The 19,173-nt window shown below is 44.2% G+C and overlaps 1 protein-coding gene across 1 annotated transcript in view; it reads right to left on the reverse strand.

The window, feature by feature from the left end:
- Positions 1-11,367, reverse strand: part of LOC136628212 (immunoglobulin gamma-1 heavy chain-like) — a 147,682-nt gene extending 136,315 nt beyond the window's left edge. Inside the window, exon 1 of the mRNA XM_066603940.1 lies at positions 11,286-11,367. Within this exon, the coding sequence (XP_066460037.1) occupies positions 11,286-11,325 (40 nt within the window). The 5' untranslated portion in view covers positions 11,326-11,367. The remainder of the gene's footprint in view (positions 1-11,285) is intronic.
- Between the last annotated feature and the right edge of the window lie 7,806 nt (positions 11,368-19,173).

Genomic DNA, 19,173 nt, shown 5'->3' on the forward strand with positions numbered 1-19,173 from the left:
CTAAATCTTTCAATCCTTCAGTCATTTGAAAAATTATCTTTGCGTGCAAAAGGGCCTGTAGAGAGATCGAGGAAGTCAATAGTAGTGGCATGCATTTCCGAAGTGAAATGCATGTCATTGTCATTGTTGTTTATCATGGTAATAAATTCCAAAAATAGGGTACTACTACCATCCCATAGGATATGTATGTCATCTATAAAGCATCCACAGAAAAGAATGTGATTCGTGTATAAATTAAGAGTATCTAAGAAAACGATAGTAAATTTTGACCACCCAAGAAAAAGATTTGCATATGTCGGTGCACATGCCGTTCCCATGGCTACGCCACATATCTGATGAAAAAAGTGTCCTCGAACAAAACACTATTTTAAGGACAAAATCAAGACGGGAAAAAACAAAGTCATTGTGTATAGAGAATTGTTTACCTGGAGTGTTCAGGAAGTGTGTGACACCTTGTAAGCCCAAGAGGTGATAAATGTTACTATATATGCTTTCACCATCTATACTTGTTAAGAGGACACCAGGTAAAATGTGTATTTCATGGATTTTTGTAATAGTATCCCTAGCTTCATGAAGGTAGGATGGAAGAGATTCCACAAATGGTCAAAGTATATAGTCCAGATTAATACTTGCATTTTGTGTAAGATAGTTGTTACCAGATACTATGGGGTGGCCTGGTATTACCTTTTAATGTGTTTTCAGAAGAGCATAAAATGACGCAATCATAGAGTTAGGGTCAAATATAAATTTTAATTCGTCCAATCGTAAGACTAGATTATCAACAGCTTCCTGCAAGTTGGTATGTCATTCATCCAGATGTGCGGTCGGATTGCAAGTCAAGACCTTGTATACATCTCAGTCATCCAAAAGATATCTAGTCATAATTTCATAATCCAAACGATCTATATTCAGTATATTATTACCATTGCCTGAGGGTTTGATGATAGTTTTGTGGTTATGTTGTAGCTGTTTAAGGGCTTGCTTTTCATTTGATGTTAAATTAGAGTGTACATATATTTTGCTGGGTTTGATTTTAGCTATAGCCTTACATACCATTTTTGTAAATGTGTCAATGATTGTATACTGGGAAAGTGTGTGTGTGTGTGTGGGGGGGGGGGGGGGTTGTGGTTGAGGTTGATCTTGGTTTTAGTGTGGTAAATAGGGCTGTATCTTTAACCAGATGTAAATCTTCAATTTTTTAAAAAGTTATATATAAGAGAAATTACTTATGACTTATATTATAATCTTATATCACTTCCTAAGGATTCTTCAGAAGTGATAGGCTCTCTTTAATCTCTTCCTTCTCAGTTTAGGTTGGTATTTTATTATTTTCCATGTAAATAAGTCATGGAAAAATCCTCCACAGCATCACATATTGCAATGGTAGATAGCAAATGCATCAATATCCAGACTTTTTGTTTCAGACATTCTGATGTGGATATGCCAGTGTGCTTGGGTTCATTGTCCTATTGCATGACCTAGCTTCAGCAAAGCTTTAGCTTTTGGATAGATGGCCTCACATTTGACTTCGTCATACAGAGGAGTTCATGGTAGAATCAATGACTGGTAGAATCAATGACAGTCCTATGGCAGCAAAACAAGTCCAAATCATTAACCCTTCCCTACCGTGCTTGGCAGTTAGTATGAGGTGTTTGGGGTGATAAGCTATGTTTGGTTTTCGCCAAACTAAATTTGTCATATTAGTTTGTCATCTTTTTTAGACCTTGTAAGGATATATGCAGATCTTATTTTGCGCATGTCTCAGACTATGCATCATATTCAGAAATTGAGTCTTTTGGATTTGCAGATCAACTAGTCCAAGCCAAGGCTTTGGAATATGGAGTGGGTTACTTTTGTCTACAGCCTTCTGGTGATCATCAGTTCCAAATATCTGTAATTCATCAGGGACTGTGTATCCCACTGCTGGATTATTTTTAAGATAAACTTAGTTCATGGAGTTCATTCCCATTACCAGATATGTGCAGGATCAGTTTGACCAGCTTAATTTGAAAACATAAATTAATAGCCATTATTACACCCTAAACCCCTTTTTTTAAATTGCACAAGGCCACAACATAAAATGTAAAAAAAGTGAAAAGGGTCCGAATATCTTTCGCACCCGCTGTAAATGTATGACTTAGCTATTATGATATTTCTGAGTGACATGGATAATAAACATACTGATCATTATTTTTCTCTCCGTAAGACAATCCACAAAAATAGATGTGAAGACTCACCTGATGTTGGTTCAATACTCTTTTGTATAACTGTTTTATAATGTTGGTAATTGCACACATAATTTCCAGAGATGCCCTCGAACTTCTGCTCTCCATTAGACAAGCAATATGTGTAAGGACCTATATGTGGGGTATATTGAGTCCAACCACTAATTCTTGATCACCACTTATACTCTGATACTTATCCACTTAGTACCACGGTTTGGTGGACTCCTCTTGCACAAATCTCGTCTTCATCGTAAAGATGCATCTTATTTTCAATGTCCTGTGTCTGCTGTTTTTGCAACAGTTAGGTCGCTGTACATGGTCACACTTCATTATAGTGGTTTATGAGGGTTAAAATTCTAAGTACAGCACCAATCCGGCCCACCCCACTTGCCCCGTTGCCGGCCGTAAGAAGAGACACCACACACAGGAGTCTGGTCTAGCTCCTCACACGGGAGAAAAAACTGCGCACTTTATTACAGATTACATGAGATCTTATACCCTCTGCCCTCTCACCACTAAGGGGTGATGGGCTTATAACCATATATGGGCAGTCCGGATTTGCGGACTGAGACAGTGAAAATCATATAACAATCATGTACATTTGAACATCTTGATATGGGCTTCTGGGAAAACAGCCAAGTACATGCGTCCTTGCGTCTGGTTCGGTGGTTTTCTCTGAATTTCTAGGACATCTCTTGCAAAGCTTTGGCATATCTGATGTAAGGCGAAGTATTAAAGTTTTTTCTCATTTGGAATTGAATAAAACTTGCATATAGGTATAAAAGTATAAAGAACATATGGCAATATATATATATATATATATATATATATATATATATATATATATATACCCTCACAAACCCCCCTAAAAAACTTAATATGGAGATCAAGCATCAGACCTTGCACTCTTCCTCGGTCGTCTCTCCCTTACGTCAGGGTTTCTCCACTGCCCGTAAGTCCCTATTCCTAAAAGGGAGGGATCCCTACCTAACCTCAGAAGGAGGCCATGGATTCCCTGGGCTTATTTCCGGGCCTCCATACCCTCTATCTGTACAAGTTAACACCCCACAGGGTGTGCCCTCGCCGGAACCTAAGGTCTTCTGCACTTTCCCTAGGCAAATGGGAAGTCCACTGACAGTCCATCTTATGAGACTGAGGCAGACACAGTACTAGTCCATCTCTCCATTCTTCTGGTAACGTACGTGGTTGGCATTATCGGAACTGGCTCTTCATCTTTTTCAAACAAGGGAAACGTTGGTGTCACATTATCCAGTCCCTTACTCATATTCTTTTTGATCAAAGGGATAATACACATACAAGAAATTACATACCCCACCTCTTTCTGCTAAAATCATATCCAGGGCCACTCTAGGGCCATGGATGCAGTGGGCCCTAATTGGTCCGCTAACCCTTTCAAAGCATCTCTGGTGTAGTTTACAAACCTCTGCTGATTGTAATAGATATAATTCATCTAATCTACATTATTATTAACAGTGATAAAAGCAAATAAGGACTCAAAACCTACTTTAACCTGATCTCTAGAATTAAATTCATCTGGCACCCCCCTTGGCACTCCTATTGCATCTATGTGTACATGTGGATCAAAGTTACCACCTTGAGTGTCAACGTCTCTCTTAGCACGATGCGGTGTTGGATTCCCACCCTCAGTGTAGGCTTCATATTGCACATTTCATTGTATTAATTTTTTCTGAAACAGGGGGCTAGTGTACAGTAGTCAAAGGTGTGTTAGAGGAATTGTACCACATTATAGCATGTAAAGGATATGCAGGATCATTAGTTTTTTTCAGTGCGAAGTGTGGATCCAAGTGGGTTTTCCTTCGAGCTTTACTGCAGTTGGGATGGTGAACAACATCTGGTAAGGACATTCAAACAGGGTTTCTCTCTCAAACTTTTTCACATAGACCCTGTCACCTGGTTTCAGATTGTGACACTCATCTGTCGGACCTGGGAGAAAAGCAGAGACTACAGAATGCATTACTAACAATTCCTTGGAGAGGCCTATGACAACATTAACAAGAAAATCATTCCCCAAACTCTGCTACTGTGGCATGTATCCTCCTGGAAAAAAGAAAAACTAATAGAAAGACACTCAATTCAAAATTTACCCATTTTCTTCATTACCTTTTGTATCTACTTTCCCCCTACTCCGCGGATGGTAGGGTGTGTGAAAAGCCTGGGATATACCCAAAACAGACATGATGTGTTGCATTATTTCACCTGTGCAGTGTGTACCTTTGTTTGACTCAATCACTTCCGGTACCCCATATCTGCGGATTACCTCATTCATGAGCTTCTGTGCGATTACCTGCTTATTTACTTTGGTAACAGAGTAGGTCTCCAACCTGAAAAGAAATCAACAACAAGCACATTTTCATGCTTCCCAACAGGTGGGAGCTGAGTGTAGCCAATTTGCAATCCCTGAAATGGGTAGAGTGGTCTAGGCAAGTGTGATGTGGCAAATTTACTTCTGCCCTGTTGCTTTACGGCAAAGATCATGCAAAATTGGACAAATGATGCAGCAGCTACAGAAAACCAAGGAGCTACCCGTCCTTTTTCAAGCATCGACATCATTACTGCTTTAAGAGGTGCGTCTTTTCGTGCATCAGCTGGGCCATCATGAGGCACAGGGACTATGGTAAGCAAGTTCTGTTGACTGTTCACCATACGCTGTCCCTTTTTAGTCCATTTGTAGTTTTAGTCAAAGTCCAAAGTTATAATCAAAGTCCAAGATTTTTATCAAAGTCCAAGATTTTTATCAAAGTCCAAGATTTTTATCAAAGTCCAAGTTTAGTCAAATTCTTCTTTTCTTCTGTCTTCCACGGCTTGAGGGCCGCTGCTTTTGCTGTGTGGTCTGTGATGGCGTTGCCTTTCGCTTCTCCGGTGTAGGAATTGGTGTGAGCTTTCCACCTTGTCAGGTAGAAGTAGGGTCTCCATGAGACTGCACCGCTGCATCATTCTTAATTGGCTGTCCTGCTGAGGTAAAAAACTGTCTGGCCTTCCATGTTGGGCCGTAATCATGAGCTATGCCAAATGCATACCGGGAGTCAGTGTAAATGTTTGTCGTCTTACCTGTGGCCACTCCACACGCCTCCGTGAGTGCTTTTAGATCCGCTTCTTGTACTGCGACATGCGGAGACATTCTGCTTTTTAGGACATCTTGTTGTGTAACCACCGTATATCCAGTGTGGAGTCGTCAATCACCCTGGTACCATCTATAAAAAACAACTCAAAATATGCATTATTAACAAGGGCTTTGAGTAACTTTTTAAAACTTAAATTTTCTTCTTGCATCAATGCTAGACAATCAGGCTGGTATTCTATTTGAAAAAGATTAGAACCTTGTTGCAAAAAAAATTTAAAAAATGTAAAAATGACTTGCAAAAAAATTTAAAAATGGCTGATTTGCAATACCTAAAATGGCTGACTTGCAATACCTAGATCACCTATGCCTTTTCCTCCCCCCCTTTAAACCAGGGTACTCAATTGGAAGAATAGTAGCCGGGTTTAAGTTATTATAACATTGTAAAAAGATTTGATGGAAGCAGATAAGGCCTGTAAGATGTTAACACCAATAGCAGAAACATGAGTTACACCGGGACAGAAAAATCTACAAAACATCTACTAATATTTGAAATGTGATATCCCTTTAAGTGAATTCATTATTAGTCTGGTCCTGCCTGCAATATCTTTATCAAATTTCAGACAGGAGAAAAAAAAACAAAACAAAACAAAAAACCTAGCTGCTCAAAATTCTCCCCCCTCCCTTGTGCAGGAGGGATGAAACATTACTACGTACTATTACATCATCTAGCTCCACCCCCTCGATATTGGCACATTGCGTCCGTCTTCTCAACTTAATTTCAGCTTAACCGTCCACACGTCCACATCTCAACCAAGCAAACTCCCATGCATGGGGAGGACTTTTACCCCCAGTCAATTTCCACATCACACATTCCACCACAGCTCAAACACGGGTCACTAACTCACATCCATCCATGCGCTCAAGTCTGCTCCGTCGCCCCCCTTTAAAGGTGTACCAGTCCATACAGATACACAGACAAAAAAAGTTTGGCAAACATACATACATCAGTTGAAAAACACCGAGGTGAGTGCTATAATTTTTATAAAGTACATGATTCTATTGAGATGAGATTGTGAATGAGCGCTATCTTTGACAAATTATGTGAAAAAGTTTGCTGAGACATTCTATATTTCTTATCTACTGAAGCTATTATATGCTGTATTAAATGCTGAAGTATTTAGTTTCTGTGACCCTGAATTTGGAGTGAGTTCTGAAAGCCCCCACCATTTCAAAACAAATCTCTTATCTCTCCGCGACTATGAAACACAAACTGATTTGTTTTAGCTTAAACTATTGAAAAACATTTTGAAATCATAATTAACACATATGCTGGGACCTTGCAACATTCATTTTCAACCCCTGTATAAGTAAGAATATACATTAGAAATTACTATATTTCCCTGCCTACTAAGACAGTATAACTACTAATTAAATTCATTTCAATTCATTGCAAGCAAGCCAAGATATTAACCAAGGATGTTATTGTATCTTCTCACTCGCTGTTATCTTCCTGACCTTGGAAGGCTACACAGACTTTGCAGCTACATGTCAACAGACTCTTCTCCCCTACTAGCAATCTCAGTTAACTATTTGCACTATTTGCAAATACAGTATATATATATACACATATATATCCACCTAGTATGGATTATACATATTATCTATTATCTATCTTGTATTATACACATCTTCATCTCTTTGCCAAAAAATCACGTGCATTGTAACTTACTTATCGACTTGCTTCTTACTTCATCACTTTTCTCCCCTACCTAACTGCCAATATAACCTTCAATAGACACTCTCCTGACGCCCTCTTGATCACTTACTGTACTTTTCAACATTTCACTTACGGACACTTTCTTAAACAAATAATGTGTACATACGTAACTTTCTCTGACTGTCTCTCTGCTTCTAGCAAACCTTGGTCTTCCAAGGCACCTCTCGGTCCTAAAGACCTCCTCCCAGACACCATTTTGTAATCTGCCATGCGGGTCGGTGTCACACATTTTCATTAGAGTTTTCTTACATTCTACAGATTCATCCACACGGCGGCAGCCCTTGAGGGGCTCTATCTTCTTTAATAAGATCTTACGCATATTACAACAACAAAAATAATAATAATAATAACACGCTCCATAGAATGCATCCCTCTTAATTTTCAAATTGTCAGCCCCTTATATACCGGCAGACAACCGAGGGTCCCTTCTCCTTATGGAACCAGTCCCATAAAAATGCATCTCTCTGAAATCAAATCGCTAGCCCCATATATAAGGCAAACCGACCGAGAGTCCCTTCTTTCTATGAGACATCTCACAAAATGCATCCCTCTCTGCTAAACCATTAACAACTAACTAAACTAACCTGAGGGTCCCTTCTCTTGTGAGATCAAATGAAAAGTAAGAGAAAAAAATTCTGCAGATATAACAAACAATCTCCACTATCGCTAAAACGCTACGGACTTCAAAGTACAAATAAACTACAGACTAGTTTCTGGGTGAGCCATTGGTGCGCATATCACGGTCAGTGGTCCATGACGGCAAACCCGGAGCCCACACGAGTTACCGTGTAGAACTCTTAACCCAACCCGTCCGGTCACAAACCACAGATAGTCAGTCCTGCTGCAAGACTCTCAGCGTAAAACACAACATAAATATATGTTTGTCTTACCTGGAGTTCTAAGTGAGTTGATCAGGCTCGGTTTGCAGTAGGACGGTTTCTCAGTAGCGTGGATCCGGGTGAATTGCGCTGTAAGCTCCGATTTTACCGCCGCACGTTCGGGCGCCATTTATGAGGGTTAAAATTCTAAGTACAGCACCAATCCGGCCCACCCCACTTGCCCCGTTGCCGGCCGTAAGAAGAGACACCACACACAGGAGTCTGGTCTAGCTCCTCACACGGGAGAAAAAACTGCGCACTTTATTACAGATTACATGAGATCTTATACCCTCTGCCCTCTCACCACTAAGGGGTGATGGGCTTATAACCATATATGGGCAGTCCGGATTTGCGGACTGAGACAGTGAAAATCATATAACAGTCATGTACATTTGAACATCTTGATATGGGCTTCTGGGAAAACAGGCAAGTACATGCGTCCTTGCGTCTGGTTCGGTGGTTTTCTCTGAATTTCTAGGACATCTCTTGCAAAGCTTTGGCATATCTGATGTAAGGCGAAGTATTAAAGTTTTTTCTCATTTGGAATTGAATAAAACTTGCATATAGGTATAAAAGTATAAAGAACATATGGCAATATATATATATATATATATATATATATATATATATATACCCTCACAGGATGACAAGTGTGAAAATATGATGGCACAAGTTAAGACACCAGTAAACTGCAAATAGAAGATACAGGACAGCTCTCATGGGTCATACTTTAATTCTTATTGGAGCATAATTACTGTTGACACCTTTTATTGACCAGATCCTCCTAAGAACCAACAAACATATAAGAACATATTTGACATTTTTGTGTTTCTGTTACAATCAGGATTTGTCTGACTTACTTTATGGTATAAATTCTGTTTTGTAATTTCAAATATCCTATGTTTTATATGTTCTATTAGAAAGCAGGGACATACGTATATGGAGTACAGCGGTAGCAGTTCCACTTGGGCCCTGATGTCAGAAGGCACCCGAAGGTCACTCTTTCACATGCATAGACACCAGTATTATACATGGTACACATGTTAGTTGGGGGGCTTGTTACACATTTTACATTGTGGTGCAGGAGCTTCATGTCACACCTCTATTAAAAAGAGAAATGTGAATAGTTAAAAAGGATATATTTCATGTACTTAAAAATTATATTTAGTTATAAATGATAGCAAAGGACGATATCAAGGAGCAAAATTAGACACCGTCCTTAACTACTAACAAAGTTCATGAGAAGTTGGGCAGCATCATCTCACATCTGTTCTGTCTATTGTGCCCCATGCCAGGTGTCTGTACCCGTGTCTATGATACAGTGATATAGTACAATGTGTACAGGATATTAGAGTATGAGATGATGATAACATGATCACTGTGGATCTCGCGCACAGTAATAAACAGCATCATCTTCCAACTGAACATCACGAATATCTAGGTAAGCCATTCTCATTCTATCATTTGTCCTCATATTAAATCTTCCTATAAATGATGGTGTGAAATAAGTATATCCACTAGAAGGATGCATACAACCCATGTACACCAGTTCTTTGCTTGGAATTTGCTTGAGCCAAGCAATCCAATAGTTTGTAAACTCATATCCAGAAGCATTACATGATAACTGGACTTCTCCCCTGTATTGTACAGATACTGATTGTGGCTGACGGAGCTGAACCTGAGCTCTGATGCCTGAAAAATACAGAGAAATAGAGAAGTAATGACTGTATTGGTGATACAATGACCATCATATCTCCCCACATCACATGTTCTCCTACCAAAGTAAGGGAGCAGAAGAAAGCTGATGAGAAGAAGCTTCATCTCTTCTGTTACTGCACAATATTTTCTTCATATACTGTATATTTGGGACTTCTAGGGGTCGTAACTGTACAGGGTCACATGACTAGAATCAACGTTTCCGGATCTTCATGACTAAAGGTAATGTATTTCACCAATGAAAAGGAAAATTTGAGCGATTATTTGTGTCTTTCATGAACAAAACTGCCATGTTGAGTAGTAAATTATCACTGTCCAGTTTCAGTCCAGAGAGGGGTTAAATAAATTGGGGATCTCCTTTAAACTGTATTTACAATAACTTGGAAAACCTCTAGGTTTTACTAAATTTGTACATATATTGTTCTGTAACCCTAAACAAATTTCTAGACTTTATGGAGCATATATGAGACCTCAGTCCGATAATGAGGTACTGTTCTTTAAGTTTTATTTGATATAGTGAGACCTCAGAGGCAGCAAAATAACTTGCAGTAACTTTATGGGGGAGAATGAAGAGGAAGAATCTGCTCTATTCATGCATTCAATGTTTTTCCATTTTTTACTTCATACAATACCCATTATAAATTCAGATATTATAAACCTGTGTACAGTAACAACAATCTTACAATATTTTCAAAATTAGATTCGGGAAGGGTCAAGACTTAGCCTAGAGCAATGGTCTCCAAGCTCTGTCTCTCCACCTGTTGTGCATGCTGGGAGTTTCTCAATAGCCAGAGAACCACAGGTTGAAGATGACTTGTCTACAGCACTAATGACCACACAATGGGTTTACTTTTGTAGATTCTTGGTGCTGACTTTCCAATTTCTCCAAAATCAATTAAGAAAACATCAAATTAATCATTATATGCTCCTGTCGCTTCAACTCGTATTTCTTATACCTCATCAGACATGCTGAGAGGAGGAGCAGTCATGTAGGTATTTTAAAACTCTTTTTCTTCTTTATAATACACACCCACACCCACACCCACACCCACACACTTCTGTTCGAGCTTTTTAGCCCTAATTTGTCTTCTTGCTTTTTCATAGTGAAATCTAAAATTCTATAAAGACCACAAACAGCTGTAAAGTATTTGTATGACTCCACACTAGCACCATGAGCACTGTGCTCCAACGAGCGCAGTAATACACAGCAGCGTCTTCATACTGAACATTCGCTATTTTCATGTATCCCATGTTTTTTGTATTATTTGTTTGTAACTGGAATCTTAGACTAAATGAATCTGTGATTCTGGTGTAGCCATTAGATGGATAAATATGTCCTATATACACAAGTTCTCTCCCAGGAACATGCTTCAGCCAGGCCAACCAGTATCCAGCAAAGTCATACCCAGAGGCTTCACATGATATGACAACAGGTTCTCCATAGACCTGACTTTCAGAGCTGCTTTGACTCAGTAATACATTGTAAGTGACCCCTGGAGGCAGAAAGTTATATAATAGTGAGTTATAAGCGGTGATGGAAGAGTTAACCTGGATTTTACATGATTTCATATTTATTTAAGTCTTACCAATGCAGAGGAATAGAAGAAAAGCAGTTGTCAGAAGCATGATGTATATAACGATGATCCAGTATCTTCCTTACTACAAGTATATGAGGTCTTATTGTAGATACAGACATGAGCCGCATCATCCCTTCCAGATGTTTCCTCTTTCACACAAAATCTGGAAATGACCAAATAGTGAAATAAGTTTTATGTAAATCCAAATTAAGTTACACAGAGCCATCTACCGGTCATAAGCAGTTATCAATATGAAAGCAAAGCGTATAGGCCCCTCTTAAACTGTAATTCGCCATTACCTTGTCCTTAGGCAGAGAGTTCCATAGTCTCACTGCGTATACACTCCCCTTCTACGTAGGTGTTGAAACCTTCTTTCCTCTAGATGTAGAGGGCACCCCCGTGTTACAGTCACAGTCCTGAGTATAAATAGATGATGGGAAAGATCTCTGTATTGACATACATTTCCCTGCCCATGTGCATAACCTTACATTTATCAGTGTCAGGGCGGACACCCACTGGCGTTTTTTTCTCCACTGCGCTGCGAGAGTAAGTGAAAACTCTCGCAGCGCAGTGCGAGAAAAAAAAACGGTATCATGCCGGGATATCACAAGTCTTTCCAATGGGGCCAGCGGCAGCAGCGCTAGCCCCATTGAAAAGATATGGATAATGCCGTGGACTTCTGCCACAGCTGTCACAGCTGTGGCAGGAGTTTCCTTCATCCCCGCAATTAAAAAACAATTACATTTTTTTACAATTAAAAAAACTTTATTGATTTTTTTTTTTACTCTACTTTAAAGTCCCCTTGGGGGATTACAACCAGCGATGCTTTGATCGCTCCTACAGTATGACGTAATGCTATAGCATTACGTCATACTGCCATTTGACAGGCAGTCTATCAAGCCACCCCATGGGGATAGCTTGATAGGCAGTCTGCTAAGGCAGCCCTGGGGCCTTTCTAAAGGCCCCCGGCTGCCATGACACCTGCACGGTTCCCCTGATCACACCGCGGGTGAGCCATGCAGGACCCAAGAACATTGTTCGGGGGATTTAAATGGAATATGGAATTTAAAGGGTTAATAGCTGCGATCGGCCGAACAGCCAATCGTGGCTATTGCCCGCGGGTGTCAACTGTATTAAACAGCTGACGCCCGCGCTGTATGAAGAGAAGTCGCCCCGCCTGGCTTGATAAAGGTGCCTCAGAGCACTGAAACGCATTGCCCCTGCACTGTCCACCACAACTTAGAATGAAGGTGGATTTCTTAAGTTGATGTGGTTGAGATGTGGTTTGCTGATACTAAGGAGCTGACACTTCAAGAAGGGGGATTTTTGGATTTCATACCCCCCCTTCTCTCGAGTAAGTGCCATTCCTTTTTTGATCTTGTGACAATATTGGTTGCTGAACGTTGTAGCTCAAGAGCGCAGATTTCTTTTATTAATAGCTTTTTCCTATAAATTTTCTATTTTGGGGGAGGTTCTCTGGTAAGAGAAACCCCCAATGTTTCTGCAGCTCTCCCCATGTCTGGAGGATAAGAACTGGTCTGTCTAAGCAACCAACTAACGATCCTGAGGCGCTTTCTGAATACCATTAATAAGAATTCAGGTTTACGTGTCAACTAGTCCAAGTCATCTCTAATGCCCTTTGAAGTATGGAGTGGGTTACTCTATTGTATGGCCTTCTGGTGGTCAACAGTTCCAAATAGCTGGGAATCATTATTATGAGAGGCTCTGCAGAACCTGACCGACCCAATGTATATCCCTGCTATATTATTAAGATAAATTTAGTAAATTAAGTAAACTGCCTCTACCGGTTGTGCGCAGGATCAGTTTGATCAGCTAAATTTGAAAACAAAGATTAACCCCTTAATTCCTTACCACTAGAGATGAGCGAACGCGTTCGTCCGAGCTTGATATTCGTGCGAATATTAGGGTGTTCGGGATGTTCGTTATTCGTAACGAACACCATGCGGTGTTCTGGTTACTTTCACTTCCTTCCCTGAGACGTTAGCGCGCTTTTCTGGCCAATTGAAAGACAGGGAAGGCATTACAACTTCCCCCTGCAACGTTTAAGCCCTATACCACCCCCCTGCTGTGAGTGGCTGGCGAGATCAGGTGTTCGCCTAATATAAAAGTCGGCCCCTCCCGCGGCTCGCCTCAGATGCGGTGTGAGTTAGATGAGGGACAGTGCTGTTTATACCGGAGCTGCTGTAGGGAAAGAATTGGTAGTTAGTGTAGGCTTCAAGACCCCCAAAGGTCCTTATTAGGGCCACTGATAGCTGTGTGTTGGCTGCTGTTAGCAGTGGCATTTTTTTTTTCTCAAAATCGGCTCTGCAGAGCGTTGCACCTGGCATTAGGGACAGAAGTGCTGCATAGGCAGGGAGAGTGTTAGGAGTGAGTGTAGCCTTCAAGAACCTCAACGGTCCTTTCTAGGGCCATATTTATCCGTGTGCAGTACTGTCCAGGCTGCTGTTAGCTGTGCTGCATTTTTTTTGGGCTTCTCAAAATCGCCTCTGCAGAGCATTCCACCCTCCATTGATACTGCAGGGAAAGAATTGTATAGGCAGGGCGACAACACAGTTATTATTCATAGAATATACGCAGTGCTGCCTTTTGGTGGAAAAACAAGTGAAAACAAATCTATTTGTCCAGCCTCTGTCCGTCCTTACGGGCGGTGGACACGTGTGAGCTGCGTGAAAAACATTGCTAAATCATACGCACCCAGCTACGCTTTACTGCTGGCTTCGCCATTTGCTTTCCTTAATTGGGAAAAAAAATACCTGCTCTGCCAGAGTTATAATAACTCTGCTACCCTCACGTTCTGTGACACATTAGCAGGGACACAGCACAGTTATTAAACTTCTCATGTTCATTGAATATACGCAGTGCTGCCTTTTGGTGGAAAAACAAGTGAAAACAAATCTATTTGTCCAGCCTCTGTCCGTCCTTACGGGCGGTGGACACGTGTGAGCTGCGTGAAAAACATTGCTAAATCATACGCACCCAGCTACGCTTTACTGCTGGCTTCGCCATTTGCTTTCCTTAATTGGGAAAAAAAATACCTGCTCTGCCAGAGTTATAATAACTCTGCTACCCTCACGTTCTGTGACACATTAGCAGGGACACAGCACAGTTATTAAACTTCTCATGTTCATTGAATATACGCAGTGCTGCCTTTTGGTGGAAAAACAAGTGAAAACAAATCTATTTGTCCAGCCTCTGTCCGTCCTTACGGGCGGTGGACACGTGTGAGCTGCGTGAAAAGCATTGCTAAATCATACGCACCCAGCTACGCTTTACTGCTGGCTTCGCCATTTGCTTTCCTTAATTGGGAAAAAAAATACCTGCTCTGCCAGAGTTATAATAACTCTGCTACCCTCACGTTCTGTGACACATTAGCAGGGACACAGCACAGTTATTAAACTTAGATTATTCATTCACTAGAGGCAGTGGGGCCTTTCGTTTTCCAAAAAGGGAAAAAATTATATTTGGCCTGCAGTCTTGCGCCAATTTATTTCCTGCCTGTGAAATCAAATCACTGGTAATACAGCATGCTGAGGGGTAGGGGTAGGCCTAGAGGACGTGGACGCGGCCGAGGACGCGGAGGGCCAAGTCAGGGTGTGGGCACAGGCCGAGCTCCTGATCCAGGTGTGTCGCAGCCGACTGCTGCGCGATTAGGAGAGAGGCACGTTTCTGGCGTCCCCACATTCATCGCCCAATTAATGGGTCCACGCGGGAGACGTTTATTAGAAAATGAGCAGTGTGAGCAGGTCCTGTCCTGGATGGCAGAAAGTGCTTCGAGCAACCTATCGTCAACACGCAGTTCTGCGCCGTCCACTGCTGCAAATCCGAATCCTCTGTCTGCTGCTCCTCCTTCCTCCCAGCCTCCTCACTCCACTACAATGACACCTGCTCAGGAGCGGGAACACTCCCAGGAACTGTTCTCGGGCCCCTGCTTAGATTGGGCAGCAGCGGTTCCTCTCCCACCAGAGGAGTTTATCGTCACTGATGCCCAACCATTCGAAAGTTCCCGGGGTCCGAGGGAAGAGGCTGGGGACTTCCGCCAACTGTCTCAACAACTTTCTGTGGGTGAGGAGGATGATGACGATCAGACACAGTTGTCTTGCAGTGAGGTAGTAGTAAGGGCAGTAAGTCCAAGGGAGCAGCGCACAGAGGATTCGGAGGAAGAGCAGCAGGACGATGAGGTGACTGACCCCACCTGGTGTGCAACGCTTACTCAGGAGGACAGGTCTTCAGAGGGGGAGTCAAGGGCATCAGCAGGGCAGGTTGCAAGAGGCAGTGCGGTGGCCAGGGCCAGGGGTAGAGGCAGGGCCAGACCGAATAATCCACCAAGTGTTTCCCAAAGCGCCCCCTCGCGCCATGCCACCCTGCAGAGGCCGAGGTGCTCTAAGGTCTGGCAGTTTTTCACAGAGACGCCTGACGACCGACGAACAGTGGTGTGCAACCTTTGTTGCGCAAAGCTCAGCCGGGGAGCCAACACCAACAGCCTCACCACCACCACCATGCGCAGACATATGATGGCCAAGTACCCCACAAGGTGGGACGAAGGCCGTTCACCGCCTCCGGTTTGCACCCCTGCCTCTCCCCCTGTGCCCCAACCTGCCACTGAGATGCAACCCCCCTCTCAGGACACAGGCACTACCGCCTCATGGCCTGCACCCATACCCTCATCTCCGCTGTCCTCGGCCCCATCCAGCAGTGTAGTTCAGCGTACCGTTCAGCCGTCGCTTGCGCAAGTGTTCGAGCGCAAGCGCAAGTACGCCGCCACGCACCCGCACGCTCAAACGTTAACCGTCCGCATAGCAAAATTCATCAGCCTTGAGATGCTGCCGTATAGGGTTGTGGAAACTGAGTCCTTCAAAAGTATCATGGAGGCGGCGGCCCCGCGCTACTCAGTTCCCAGTCGCCACTACTTTTCCCGATGTGCCGTCCCAGCCCTGCACGACCACGTCTCCCGCAACATTGTGCGCGCCCTCACCAACGCGGTTACTGCCACGGTCCACTTAACTACGGACACGTGGACAAGCACAGGCGGGCAGGGCCACTACATCTCCCTGACGGCACATTGGGTGAATTTAGTGGAGGCTGGGACAGAGTCAGAGCCCGGGACCGCTCACGTCCTACCCACCCCCAGAATTGCGGGCCCCAGCTCGGTGGTGGTATCTGCGGAGGTGTATGCTTCCTCCACTAAAGCACCCTCCTCCTCCTCCTCCTCTGTCTCGCAATCAAGATGTGTTAGCAGCAGCATGTCGCCAGCAGTCGGTGTCGCGCGGTGTGGCAGCACAGCGGTGGGCAAGCGTCAGCAGGCCGTGCTGAAACTACTCAGCTTAGGCGATAAGAGGCACACGGCCCACGAACTGCTGCAGGGTCTGACACAGCAGACCGACCGCTGGCTTGCGCCGCTGAGCCTCCAACCGGGCATGGTCGTGTGTGACAACGGCCGTAACCTGGTGGCGGCTCTGCAGCTCGGCAGCCTCACGCACGTGCCATGCCTGGCCCACGTCTTTAATTTGGTGGTTCAGCGCTTTCTGAAAAGCTACCCACGCTTGTCAGACCTGCTCGTAAAGGCGCGCCGGCTCTGCGCACATTTCCGCAAGTCCCACACGGACGCTGCCACCCTGCGCACCCTGCAACATCACTTTAAGCTGCCAGTGCACCGACTGCTGTGCGACGTGCCCACACGGTGGAACTCTACGCTCCACATGTTGGCCAGGCTCTATGAACAACGTAGAGCTATAGTCGAATACCAACTCCAACATGGGCGGCGCAGTGGGAGTCAGCCTCCTCAATTCCTTTCAGAAGAGTGGGCCTGGTTGGCAGACATCTGCCATGTCCTTGGTAATTTTGAGGAGTCTACCCAGGTGGTGAGCGGCGATGCTACAATCATTAGCGTCACCATTCCTCTGCTATGCATCTTGAGAAATTCCCTGCAAACCATAAAGGCAGCTGCTTTGCGCTCGGAAACGGGGGCGGGGGAAGACAGTATGCCGCTGGATAGTCAGGGCACCCTCCTGTCTATTTCTCAGCGCGTACAGGAGGAGGAGGAGCAGCATGAGGAGGATGAGGAGGAGGGGGAAGAGACAGCTTGGCCCGCTGCTGACGGTACACCGGCTGATTGCCTGTCATCCTTTCAGCGTGTATGGCCTGAGGAGGAGGAGGAGGAGGAGGAGGATCCTGAAAGTGATCTTCCTAGTGAAGACAGCCATGTGTTGCGTACAGGTACCCTGGCACACATGGCTGACTTCATGTTAGGATGCCTTTCTCGTGACCCTCGCGTTGCACGCATTCTGGCCACTACGGATTACTGGGTGTACACACTGCTCGATCCACGGTATAAGGAGAACCTGCCCACTCTGATTCCCGAAGAGGAAAGGGGTTCGAGAGTGTTGCTATACCACAGGACCCTTGCGGACAAGCTGATGGTAAAATTCCCAGCCGACAGCGCTAGTGGCAGAAGGCGCAGTACCGAGGGCAAGGTAGCAGGGGATGTGCGTAGATCGAGCAGCATGTACATCCCAGGCAGTGCAACAGTCTTTAAGGGCCTGGCCAGCTTTATGGCTCCCCACCAAGACTGTGTCACCGCTCCCCAGTCACGGCTGAGTCGGCGGGAGCACTGTAAAAGGATGGTGAGGGAGTACGTAGCGGATCGCACGACCATCCTTGGTGACGCCTCTGCCCCCTACAACTACTGGGTGTCGAAGCTGGACATGTGGCCTGAACTAGCGCTGTATGCCCTGGAGGTGCTTGCTTGTCCTGCGGCTAGCGTGTTGTCGGAGAGGGTGTTTAGTGCGGCTGGGGGAATCATCACAGATAAGCGTAGCCGCTTGTCAACCGACAGTGCCGACAGGCTAACACTCATCAAGATGAACAAAGGCTGGATTTCCCCAGACTTCTGTTCTCCACCAGCGGACAGCAGCGATACGTAAGCAATACGTAGGCTGCACCCGCGGATGGAAGCTACGTTCTCTCTCACCATCCAAAACGGGGACATTTCTGCTTCATCAATCTGTGTCTAATATTCCTCCTCCTCCTCCTCCTGCTCCTCCTCCTGAAACCTCACGTAATCACGCTGAACGGGCAATTTTTCTTAGGGCCACAAGGCTCACTCAAATAATTTTTCAGAACAATTTTTATAAGTTTCAATGCGCTTAAAAGCATTGGAACTTTAACTTGAACCAATTTTTCGTTACACTGGGCTGCCTCCAGGCCTAGTTACCACTTAAGCCACATTAACCAAAGCGATTAATGGGTTTCACCTGCCCTGTTGGCTGGCCATGGCCAATTTTTGGGATGTACATTAGTACTGTTGATACAGCAATTTTTGTGGGCCCTCGCCTACAGTGTAATCAAATTAATTTTTAGGCCACCTGCATTACAGCTGACGTTACCTCAGCTGTGTTGGGCAATGCAATGGGATATTTTTGTGTACCGCCGGTGGGTTCCAGGGAGCCACCCATGCTGTAGGTGCACACTGAGTTTTTAATACATCTGTACACTTCTAAAGAACCCGTCTGACTGGGGCATGCAGTGTGGGCCAAAGCCCACCTGTATTACGCACGACATTACTACCTCAGCTGTGTTGGGCAATGCAATGGGATATTTCTATGTACCGCCGGTGGCTTCCTGGCACCCACCCAGGCAGTGGGTCCACAGGGAGTTTAACCTACATGTGTCCACTTGTAAAGAACCCCAGTCTGACTGGGGCATGCAGTGTGGGCCGAAGCCCACCTGCATTAAGCACGACATTACTACCTCAGCTGTGTTGGGCAATGCAATGGGATATTTTTGTGTACCGCCGGTGGGTTCCAGGGAGCCACCCATGCTGTAGGTGCACACTGAGTTTTTAATACATCTGTACACTTCTAAAGAACCTGTCTGACTG

Source organism: Eleutherodactylus coqui, chromosome 5, assembly GCF_035609145.1.
Source record: "Eleutherodactylus coqui strain aEleCoq1 chromosome 5, aEleCoq1.hap1, whole genome shotgun sequence".
In the NCBI taxonomy this organism is placed as follows: domain Eukaryota; kingdom Metazoa; phylum Chordata; class Amphibia; order Anura; family Eleutherodactylidae; genus Eleutherodactylus; species Eleutherodactylus coqui.